Source organism: Diabrotica virgifera, chromosome 2 (assembly GCF_917563875.1).
Source record: "Diabrotica virgifera virgifera chromosome 2, PGI_DIABVI_V3a".
Lineage (NCBI taxonomy): Eukaryota > Metazoa > Arthropoda > Insecta > Coleoptera > Chrysomelidae > Diabrotica > Diabrotica virgifera.
The window spans coordinates 239,064,986-239,077,924 of NC_065444.1; the positions used below are offsets into that span (position 1 = coordinate 239,064,986).

At 35.8% G+C, this 12,939-nt stretch overlaps 1 protein-coding gene across 1 annotated transcript in view; it reads left to right on the plus strand.

The window, feature by feature from the left end:
- Nucleotides 1–476: 476 nt before the first annotated feature.
- The window catches only part of LOC114328535 (uncharacterized), a 63,646-nt gene continuing 51,183 nt past the window's right edge, over nucleotides 477–12,939 (plus strand). Inside the window, exons 1-2 of the mRNA XM_050645029.1 lie at nucleotides 477–597; nucleotides 7,423–7,622. Of these exons, the coding sequence (XP_050500986.1) occupies nucleotides 591–597; nucleotides 7,423–7,622 (207 nt within the window). The 5' untranslated portion in view covers nucleotides 477–590. The remainder of the gene's footprint in view (nucleotides 598–7,422; nucleotides 7,623–12,939) is intronic.

Here is a 12,939-nt window from a genome sequence, read left to right on the forward strand (position 1 = left end):
CACTATTGTATATAGATAAGTGAAGTTCAATCATCCTATTTTTGACCCCAGAATCTGTGGTATAATTTATGACCAATCTTTTCGGGACACCCTGCATAATATATGAAAAAATGTTTGTATGTAAGACAAATATGTTGGGCATTTTAATAAGTCCGACACGTAGAACATGTCAAATGGCAGGAATTATAATGGCTGGTACATAGCAGTCTGATTTTTTGCATGAGAGTTTAATGAAAGGGTAGATAACAAATCAATTGGAAGTTCTGTCCGACAAAATACATGAGACGTTTTCGTAGTCTGACGTTCGAAACCTGTAACCTGTTCCACAATTAAAACTTCCCCTGTTCCAGTGTTCCCGTACATCAAAGTTTGTCCGACTAGACACCGTTAAGCTATTAACAAATTTTCAGGTTGTTATTAATAAACTTTTTTTGGTACGCGGGATCCAGGTCTATAACACTGCGTGCGTTATTTTTATTGGACTTTCCGTCATAGTCTGATAAGATACCTACGAGTATAAAAAAGATTCTACCCAACAGTTTACTTTAGTTTCAATTTTCCGTTATCGTTGACAACAAACAATTTAAAAAATGGCAGGTGAGTTTATTTTTAAACTGTTAGGTTAATGCATTATTTATGGGTGTTGACTATTTAAATATTATGTTTTAATGTTGGCGATAAGGAGCAATGTTGATATAATGGATTAACAATGGGAATGTTATTGCTTCAGATTATATTTGTACTACAAAATATTATTATCTATTTTTATTTGATTTTTAGATCTGATTTATGTTCAAATAATAGGTACAAACATAAGTGATGCCTTTAATGTCTTGTTCGATAAATACCATCGTTAAATATTTTCCATAATGTTTTTGTAAAGATATTTTTCTCAAGTTAAAAAAGTTTTTTAAAATAATTTTTCAAACGTTTTCCAAGCTGGAAGTCCAACAATTTCTCTATTTCTTCTTCTCATTGCGTTTCACTGTTTATAACATATAACTGTTTCACATATAAACTGTTTCAAAAGACTTAGAACCGTCTCTCAACATGTTTTCTATGGACTCCCTCTTATACTTTCTATACTAGTTTAGCATTCAGTGATTCTCTTATGGTTTGATTGTTAGTTTATCGCAAAACAGGCTTTAACTATCTTAATCTTTGATGTCTTTTGTACTACTACTACATGTCGGTTTATAATTTTCTCCGCCTTTTTCCGAGTTTCAATCGCCCCCTTCGTCCGGTAGTTTCATAGGTCCTCTTCTATATTTATTTCTCTCAGCTCTTTGTCTATTCCTTCGCTCCAATTTTTTCTCGGTCTATCTCGTTTTCTCTTTCCCTCTGGTTGCTATTTTAATATTTTCTTTGGTATAATCAGATACAATATATAAGTTGTTTTGTTGATAAGTCATCGGTGATTGTTCGATTGATTCCCATATTTCTTTAATGCGTTCGTTGGTAACCCTTTCTCTTCTAGATCTTCCTGCGGCTCTTCTCCAAAAATCCATTTCCGTTGTTCTTAGCTTTGCCAGTGTTCTTTTTTCAGTGGCCACACCTCACAGCTGCTTAGATTGATACTGTTTACTACCTATGTATTTTGTTCTAATCGTAATCGTATTCATTTTTTGTTTCCCATTTTTAATATATAATTTGTTCCTTCCTATTTTTTCTAGTACTTTCAATATTGTCTACTGTCATTGCATCACCGAAATACACACCCAAACTTATATGGAATCATCTGATATTCCTTACTATTTCGTGCGAATTTAAAAAAACGAACACATGAAGTCAAACAATATTTATTTTAAAACAATTTAATAACAAATACATAACAATTAAATAAAACAATAAAGTATTTAACAAACAAATTGAAAGTAGTTGTTTTAAAGTCAATAGCATACAAAATTTCAATGCAAATTGAATAATGTTTAAATTGTTTTTTTAAAATTTTTTTTTTTGGGTTTTTTGGTAGTCAGTATTATCACCTCTAGTCCTTATGCAAGCTTCAGTTTGCGTGGGCATGCTCCTAATCAAATTATCAACATTTTGTTGTGGTAGGTTGCTCCATCCTTTAAGAGCAGCTTGTACTAGCCGTGCGGTGTTTTGTGGATTATCCCGGCGAGCTCTAATTTTTTTTTAAGCATATCCCACAAATACTCTATAGGATTAAGCTCGGGTGAGCAAGCAGGCCACTCCAAACAAGGGATACCTTCTGTTTCAATGATGTCTGTAGTCACTCTAATCGTTGATTGAAATATTAATACCAGTATTAATATTTCAATCAACGCTCTAATGGTATGTAGAGGTCCATTATCATGCAATAAAATTAAATTTTCTCCTGGTGCACCTCTCCAGAGCCTGACTACAGGTTATCAACATACCTGTGAGCAGTTAAAGTTGATTGGATGCAAATTAAAGGAGTTTTATTACGGATCACAATTCCTCTCCAGAACATTACACTTCCCCTTGTATATTTGTGAACAGATCTAACAGTTTTCGTTCTTGCTTGTCTTCCTCGACCTCTAAGTACACGATTTCGTGGGTCATCTGATTTTACCCAAATCCTGACTTTTTTTGAAAATAGCACATTTTGTCAATTCCCAATGTTCCAGTTTTGGTGGTGAAGACACCAGTTTAGGCGGTCAACCTTGTACTGCCTGGATAACTCGGGAACCCATAACTGTCTCCGGTTGTATACTTCTTGGTACGAACTCTTCTTCTTATCGTTTCAACTGAAACAGTTACACCTGTAGCTTCCAAAAGCTGCCTTTGAGCTGCAGGTGAGAAATGGTTGGGTGTCTTCCAGCTGATTGGACAATTAAATGATCGTGGAGAGCCGTTATTACTTTTGGCGACTTTCCTTCGCTTTATTTTTGAGCTTTCCTAGTTCCTGTTACCTAGCATAGGTTTTGGACAGAACGCCCTGTATTACGCCTAGCTCTACAGCTATGTCCCTCTGAGAACATTACTTTCTCCACAAGACCAATAATTTTTCCTCGTTGTAAGTTCTATAACCCCACATGAGGCATATTATTCGTTTTTGGACGCAAAAGTTAGTTTATTTATTTTCGTTCAATTTGCAACTCAAGAAAATAACATATACTGTAACGATCTATACTATCCGATTGTCTTATATATTTGTTTATTTGCAATAAAAACCTTTATTCTTCGCAACAATAACAAGTTTTTTCAAAAGAAATAAATATTACTTTGAAATACATACATGGTGATTCCATATAAGTTTGGGTGTGTGTACATTAAAGGTTACCTTGGAATTTTCATGTTATCTAATTAAGCACTAATGACAATTAATGAAGACTTAGAACTGGGTTCAGTCCTACGTTTTCTTCGAAATTCATCACTTTTTACTCCCCTTCTTTTTGTTGAGGGTGTAAAATCTTTCCCATCTTGTAAGTCGTGCGGCACGACTTACAACAGACATGTTGACAGACATGTTGACGGAACAGCCATCACAACTTATTCCAACACAATTATTCGTGTTTAACCCCAAAAATATCATAAAATTCACCACCGTCTGACCTAGGATTTCCCCTGTTATAACAGGTTCCACTTCGGGATCAACATCAACATGAGAGTAGTTGGCTTTATGAAGATCAATAAAGCCAACAAAATCTTCTCTTATGACATCTTTATATACATAACGCAGAGAGAGGCTTAGCTGGGAAGTATGAGATGCATCAGTCGTTTCGTCAAACAAAATTGAATAAAACTTTACCTTTGAAACTCTTTGTTTTATTTCATCTAAAATTTCCTCGCCACAACAGTTAATCAAATCATTGGCCGTAGTTTTGCTTATGTACGTAGCATTGGCACCACTGGATTTCAAGTGTTCTGCAAGTTGAGTGTCACCACTGTCAATTCTGAACCGTAACAGTGTTCTAAAATTACCATCATTCTCCACGGGATTGTCTGCACTTTCCATCAAATTTCCATCATCACGATGTCCCCTCAGTGGAATGTTTTGCTTGCCATGTAACAATATAGTTTTGATTATCGGCACCAGTCTTAAACGGTTTTGTGCCACCTGTTCTTTTCTGTTTTGATCCAACCTATTTACTATTTTAAGGTCAGGATTTTCGAAGATTTTTATATAGTTTTTCGAATCAAGTTCAGCTTTCTTGTGATACTCATTAGAGTTATGAGACTCAAGGTCGCCATCTTTTCCAGAAAGTTTTGCGTATTTATTCAATGGTTCGGATACTAACTTTCTCAAAGGCACTGTATTTTGACCGCCAGCTTTCTTTCCGTGGCAAAAAACGGCACAATATTTACAAAATAGCCCTTGTTTGAATTCGGAAAATACCAACCAGGGGTATTTTTCGAAGTGCCCATGATTCACTCGCCTTAGCTCCTCACGTCCTCTTTTGATGTGAGAAGACGTAGGGAATTGGTAGTTTTTTTCGGGTGTCCAGTGTTGAGTTAAAATAATATACTTTGAGTGATCATTTGAACTTGAAATGTTTTGTAAATAATAACCAATGTCGTGAGAAGAACTATTTACATTATCAACCGATGTCGAGGTCGATTGTTGATCCTCTGCAGGTTCATCAACTGGCATTAGGTTATGAGACGGAGACAAACCAGACTGTTCCTCAACATCTTGTTCCTCTTGATAACTTATTCTTCTCTTTTTAACTAAGAAACGATCCATTTTCCAACACCAACGGTATACCAAATATCACAAACAACTCACACTTGACAAAAATATCGCAACTATGCAATTAGCTGAAACACTTTGGTATGATACAAGCTGCGATCACGCATTAGCTACTGTGCTCATGACGGACCGGACACAAACACTAGGAACACTAGGAACTACTAATAAACTAGCAGACAGCTTCTAGGCTACTCTCTGCTTCCAGCTTAGTACTCAAGCGCCACGCAGGCACCAGCACCGCAGCCGCGCTGCGATCGTCCCGCCAGTAGAGATGGGCGTTATATATCGTATTAGGATAAGTCACCCTATTACCACCAGGTATTCGTGACAAAGGTAATACGTTACGGCAATATCCCTAATATTTCTGTAACCGTCTCCGTCTGCCGTCGTCGAATATCGCGGTGAGGTATTAGGACGCTGTCTCGCTGTCACCCTTTTCTGTCACCGTATTCATGGGTATTTGTCATAGTAGTTGTAATATTGATCTATACTATTATTAAGATGAAGTGGTTTCTTCCTGTCTGTCTTTACGGCCAATCACGCTAAAACTACCTAACTATTTTTAAGAGTATAGAGACTATAAAAGGATACTTTTTACTGAAAAATAAAACTATATTGATTATAAAATATCAATTTTACCGGCCACAATTTATGGTTAGAATAAGGTATTAAATTAGTTTACCTATTAAAAGCTGATTGAAAGCAGATTGAAAATTACATTTTTATTAATGATAAAATATCAAATGTATTTATTATTATTTTAGTATTTGTATAAATAATGCTGAAATACTCAGACAGGACCCATAATACCGAAGGGCTGGGGAGGGGATAGCAGTCTCCTGCTGTCAGGTAATAGGTGACAAAAATAATATAATACCGTCACCTATTACAGCTGAGTCACGGAACGCCGTCACCTAATACCAGAAAGTAGCGGTATTTTCCATCTCTACCCGCCAGTCCGTCACCGTCAGCGTCCAGACGGCTGGTTAACTCCCGTTTACACCGCTGCATCGCTCATCACATGACTATCCGTTACCTCTTACCGCGAGAAATATACATCATTGGTGGTTTTTAAAATCATCATACTATCAAAACATTATTAAACTTGTGTTGTTAACGACTTTTCCAAATCAAATTTTTCGTTTAAACTTAAAAATATGGTATAGGCTATAACTTTCTTTAACTGAGGGGGGGCGCGCGCCCCCCGCGCCACCCCTCTGGATCCGCCACTGGTCGTGCCCTAGGGTGGGTTCTGATGCTTCTCCTCTCCTTTTTTCCCTTTAGCGTTTATGTCTGTTGTTGTTCCTTTTCTAGGATCTCTTTCCTTTTTATCATTCTATCCTAGTTATTACCCCCAGTATTTCTTTGAATTCATGTTCTACTCTTACACCACTTCTGATATATTATTCGCCCTGCCTTCCCTATTTTTTGCATAGCTCTTCCCTCTCGGTCGTGAATTTTATGCAATCGAAGAAACAATGTTCCGTTGTGTCGTTAACGCCGCAGTCAATATAGTTGCCTTTTTCTTGCTTCCCTATCTTGACCAGGTAGGCTCTGAAGGTGACGTGCCCCATGAGGAAGTGAGCGAAGAAGTATTAGCCTCTATGTCAATGTCCTACCCAGTCTTCATGTCCGGCATGAATGTTCTTGTCCATTCAGCCCTATGTTCGTTTTCCCACTCTTCTTGCTATTTGACGTTGGTCACCCCTCTCTCATCTGCTCTGCACTAATAGGTAAATTGGTGGCACCCCTGCTATCACTTGTAAGGCAACTGTCGAAGTTGTTTTATGTCTACAGACGTGGACACACTTAACCGTGCCTTTATCTGAGCTTTCTCTTGAATTCTCCTGTATTTTTGTTTACCCTTACCTGCTGCAATACTGGTGCTGAGTGTAGTATGGTGTAGTGGACCACTTCCATGAGAATTCTCCTTTTACCTGTCCCTGTATCTCCTACGTTTGGCATGATCTTTGTTAGCGCCGAGGCTCTGTGTAGTTGAAGCTCTGTTCTTCTTCCAAAATGAAGGAGATATCTCTGAAGAAGTCTTTTGTGTGGCTAGTGTCAGTTCTCTCTCCTCTAGCCAAATCCTAACTAAATAAGGGCTGTTTGGCTAACGATTATGAGCCCATTCTCGAAGTGCTCCACTAGTACGACCAATTTGTCTTTCCTTGGTTTATCTCCAGTATATCGTTACAGAGTACATTCCAGAGCAACGGTCTTAGGACCGAACCGTGTTGCACTCCCGCAGATGTCTTCATTGTCTCGTCTTTGTCTCATAACAGTTATACTAATGCTCCTGTCTGCGAAATATGTATGCCAAATGAGAAACTTCTCGTTGTTTTATAGTTTATAAAAATTCACATTCGTTTTCAACTCGTTCTTAACACTTCCCCTTGTTCGTTACATGATCAACTTTATTAAGTTTTGCCCTAAAAATTCCTGCAATAATTAAATTGATGGACTTTCGTAGGTCGTGCAGCTTTTCTTCAGAAGACCGGGTGTTATATCGTTGCCTATTACATATTAATATGCTTTAAATATACCAATTTGTGTCTTTTTATGGTGAGAATTATTTTGTGATATTTTTCCATTTTTTGTAGAACCTCTTCATTGATAACTTTGTCTATTCCAATCGTCGATTATATTCTATAAAGAATAACAAATAACACCTATTATACCAATAACTTGCTAGTAAAAGCAATAACCTAATTTAAATATTCAAAAATCCTCTCGATATATTTTAGCATACTATTGGGTTGACACAACTGCTCGCGGTGGAGTACCATCTTCAGCTCTCCGTGGAGGCACTGACGTCGACGGCTACGAAATCTATGTTGGCAGAGCTCACTATGAAGGAGACTGGCTTCCAGCAAAAGTAATTCCAGGCAAAGATATCGCCTACGTATCTTACAATGGATCCGAGATTGGAGTTCACCGCTTCCAGGTATTTAATATATATACATATTTTATTCGTTAAATGTTTTTAGTATAAAAAAGATTAGACTAAGTTAAATTGAGATGTTGACCTCATGACTTGAACTATGAATCTATTGATGTTTTCTACACATAGTTTCAAAAGTTATGCATCACCCCTCGTATTCACGATGTTTATGCTTTTATAATTCCGTATCTTTATCACATATTTAATGGGCCTTTTTTATAAAAAATATACCATTTTTGGTTTTTTATTTTATTTGATTACCCATTTAATTGACCTGGTTTTGCCAAGGTGTAAACATTTGAAAAATTTATTCTGGTGAAATTTTTGAAAACGTGATTAAAAATGAATCGTACTTTAATTTCTGAGTTGGACCGTATAAGAGTTATCGATTTAGTTGAAGAAGGCCATTCACAGCGGTTCGTGGCGGAAAGAGTGGGTGTTTCTCAGAGTGATGTCTCACGGATATGGAATAGGTTCCTGGAGACAAACTCGATACGGAATAGAGCTCGGTCTGGCAGACCCCGAGTTACCAATGATCGACAGAATAGATATATCAGAATTTCCATCTGTAGAAATTCTTCTAGACCTCCAAAGAGAATTCAGGCATGCTACAGGAGTCAGAGTATCGTTGGCTACAATAAGAAGAAGAATTTTAGACTCAGGTTTTTGAGAAGTCGTCGACCAATAAAAGTTCCTCAGCTACAATCTCAGTGGACATGTTTTGGACCGCCTCCAGTGGGCTCAAGAACACATACAGCTCCCCCCACAGTTTAGAAATTTTGTGCTTTTTTCAGACGAGACCAGAATCTGTTTAAATAGTGATAACCGGCGAATTCGTGTGTGGCGAGAGCCAACAAGAGCTGCACAACTAGCCACACACGAATTCGCCGGTTATCACTATTTAAACAAATTCTGGTCTCGTCTGAAAAAAGCACAAAATTCCAAAACTGTTGGGGGAGCTGTATGTGTTCTTGAACCCACTGGAGGCGTTCCAAAACATGTCTAGATTGTAGCTGAGGAACTCTTATTGGTCGACGACTCCTCAAACCTGAGTCTAAAATTCTTCTTCTTATTGTAGCCAACGATACTCTGACTCCTGTAGCAAGCCTTAATTCTCTTTGGAGGTCTGGTACAGACAAAGAAGAATTTTTACAGATGAAAATTTTGATATATCTATTCTGTCGATCATTGGTAACTCGGGGTCTGCCAGACCGAGCTCTATTCCGTATCGAGTTTGTCTTCAGGAAGCTATTCCATATCCGTGAGACATCACTCTGAGAAACACCCACTCTTTCCGCCACGAACCTCTGTGAATGGCCTTCTTCAACTAAATCGATAACTCTTATACGGTCCAACTCAGAAATTAAAGTACGATTCATTTTTAATCACGTTTTCAAAAATTTCACCAGAATAAATTTTTCAAATGTTTACCTTGGAAATACCAGGTCCATTAAATTGGTAATCAAATAAAATAAAAAACCAAAAATGGTATATTTTTTATAAAAAATGCCCATTAAATATGTGATAAAGATACGGATTTATAAAAGCGTAAACATCGTGAATACGAGGGGTGATACATAACTTTTGAAACTATGTGTATAAGATGACATAAGCCAGGAAATTTAAAAATCCATGCATTTAAAACTCGAAAAATTATTGGCCGCTGTTTCTTAACTGGAATATAGTGATAGTTTTGATGTAATGAATTATTGAAATTTTTACTGCGTCATTTCTTCTTGATGTGCCTATCCGTGACGAATGTTGGCAATCATCATGGCAATCTTATTTTATCTGCAGCAACGCGGAAAAGCTGCACATATGTTGTGTTGAACCAGGTTCTGAGGTTCTTTAACCAGAATGTTCTTTTTCTTCCCGGACCTCGCTTTCCAAATATTTTTCCTTGTAAGATGGCTTGTAGGTGGGCATATCTGGATTCATTTCGCATAGTGTATCCAAAGTATTCCAACTTTCGAGATTTGATGGTGGTTAGCACCTCTCGGTTCTTCCCCATTCTTCTAAGGACTTCCTCATTTGTGACCCGGTCAGTCCACGGGATTTTAAGAATTCTCCGATATACCCTCATCTCAAATGCTTCCAATTTTCGGCACATATCTTCGTTGAAGGTCCACGATTCAACACCATAAAAAAGGACAGAGAAGACGTAACATCGCAGCATTCTAACTGTTATACCAAAAAAAAGGTTGTGGCTCTTGAAAAAGGACCCCATACGGTTGAAGGTGGATCTAGCTTTTGCGATGCTCGCTCTTATCTCTTGGTAGTTGGTCCATTCTTCATCCATTATGGTGCTGAGGTAGTTGTAGTGCGTCCTCTTTCTACAGGGGTTTGATTGATGTAGAGTTGACCTTATGTTATCTTTTTCTTGCTAATGATCATAAGTTTTGTCTTCTTTACGTTTATACGTAATACGTGATTTTGTTCATGGGGACCTATGAGGACTACTGCGTCATGGTTTTTTTATTAAAATTTAATCAACAAAGCGACTTTGCTCATTCAATATTGTGAAAAAACTGTGCATTGTTGATGAAAATGTTTAACAGATGGCTGTCTTGAAAATACTTGGTCCATAAATTGAGACCTTCTAAATTCAAAAATGTTTACAAAAAAAGTTATTGCAAATTAAACCCGAAATTAAACACTTTTTCAATTGTTTATAATTATTAAAATAAACAATAAAAATATTTAAGACACTTGGGACCGTGCAAGTTCGGAAAAGCGACACCTGGTTTCATATCTCGGCAACATTTTTGGCACTTTTAATTATATTGGGTCCTGGTTACTGGTCAATTGTCAAAAATGGTCAATTGTCAAGGCCATAGCCCAACAACATTATAAGAAGAAAAAGTAATATTAAGGTTATGTTATTAAAAGGTAAACAATTGTATGTAGTAAATAAAATTAATTATTAAAATGCACTACTACAAGAAAAATACAATTAATTAAATTTACTTTTATACAATAATTTCATATCATATCAATATTGTGGAGCAACATATAATTTTTCTTCTTCATTGACAGTGGACATGAAATATACGTCAATTTGATAATTTCAATTCACAATGAATTATTTAAGAAAGTTGGTGAAAGATTTCTCCGCTATTCGCGCACCATTGTTTCTCGTATCCCCTCCAAGTACTTGCACACGGCGAATAATATGAGTTTTATGTAGTTACTATGTGTATAAATATGTGCAAAAGATGCGCTCAATCAGTCGATTAGTTTTTAAACAATTCTTTGTTTATTCCATTTGAGAGAAAATGGTCATTTTTAAATGACTGTACAGATGCTTTGTCAATATTTATAATGGCTTTTTTGGTCTCATTAAATTTTCATGTGTTTAAGAAAGTATATTCATATTTAATTGTTTACTTACAAATAATTGTTGATGCAAAATGAAGAACCAGTTTTCGTCTTATAAACAACTAAATTATCTGCACCGTTTTAACCTTAACAAGAAAATACAAAATACACCACCTGAAAGGTTATGAAAAAACACACCTTAAAAAAGAGTTTGTATGACTCATAGAACTGGAGATAACATTTTTTTAGTCCCTAGCGCAATTATTTTAGACTGGTGGCTTTTGTCACAAATGCCAATTATAAAAAAATAAATTATTATTTTTTTTATTTGAAACCAAGCTATTCGTTTGCTTAAGCAGGTTTCCGCAGTAAACTTTGGGTAAACGTTTTACTCTAATATTGTGATTTTGAAGCGAAAAAGGGAATTTTTTATAACTTGTTTCTTTTGGTTTAGCAAATTTAACAAGGTTTGACAATGTTAATTATGCATACATATTTTAAACTTAATTAAATTTGATATGAAAACTGAATTTTCATTGTCAATCTGCCCAAATTTCAGCTCTTAACGTTTATTGCGTTGTGCATAAAAAAAGAAAGACATATCTCCGGTTCTATGGGTCGACATCTCTTTTTTTTAATAATTTTCCATAACGTTTCAGGTAGAGTCTTTTCCGATTATAGCGCCATCTATCCACAATTCGAAAAAATGACTCAAATGAAAGTTACTTATTTTTGCGTAATCAATCCGAATCTGCAATAAAAATGTGGGTTCCTATTTAACATTTTAACCCCACCTACAGGGTGTGGAGGGGGTGTCGTGTTTGGTGTCACTCGATAAATTTTTGAAAAATATTGAAAACGTATTTTTCACCCTATATAATTATTAATACAGTTATCTATTTTTTAATATTTAATCATCTATTATTATGTAAAATCATCCAATAAACACGATGGTTTAATTATTTTTCCGCTAGCTATTGTAATTTTCGAGAAAATTTAATTTAAATTAAATATTTTCCGATTTTTCCAGATTTCTGGACATTTTCTCGCAAAATTAATTTCAGATTCAGATTCCTGAGGATCGAAAACATGTGCAAATGGTTTTCGTCTTCTCTGCAAATTTTGAGCAATTGAGAATATTTCACTGGACTAAATTGTATAAAAACTGCTTGTCCGATCGGGTATATCATTTGCACATACATAGTAACTAGGTACATAAATCTCATATTGTAAAATATGTTTTAAATCTTTTTATTGTTTATTATGATAATTATAAACAATTGAAAAAATGCTTACTTTCGGGTTTAATTTGGAATAACTTTTTTATTTATAAACATTTTTTTAATTTAGAAAATCTAGTTTTAAAGAGCAAGTATTTTCAAGGAAGTCGTCCGTTGGACGTTTCTATCTACAATGTGAAGTTTTTTCACAATATTGAAATGAATGAAAAAAGTAACTTTTTTTGCTTAAATGTTAATAAAAAACATGACGCAGTGAAAAAATTTCGATACCCATGAGTATTAATGAAGAACATGGATAGTTGTTAAAGTACCTAACTTTTTTTATTATCCAGCATAAGCGAATGAATCAAAAAGCAGAAGGTTAAGAAAACCTGAGGCTATAGTTGGGTTTTAATTTCAGTATTTTGTAAATGCTAGGATGGGCGCACATTACATTTTGTACACTATATGGATAACAATATATAGTTTAAAGCACCCGAAAGGCTAGAGGGGCGACGGCCCCCCCTCCCCGTGAATGCTAGAATATTCCATAGGGTGTGGTGGACTTTGAGAAAAAAGTTTGATTGGTACACCCGGTAAACAATGACAGTTTACCTGTCTACCAACAATATTATTACAATGATATCGTTAAAGAATAAGGCTATCACATACTTATTAAAAAATCACTCAAAGCGGACAACAGGTTTAGGAAATTCGAAACATCAAAAATGACCCATTTTGGTGGTGGCGGTTTTTTCTGACGCGCAGTGTATAAAAATATT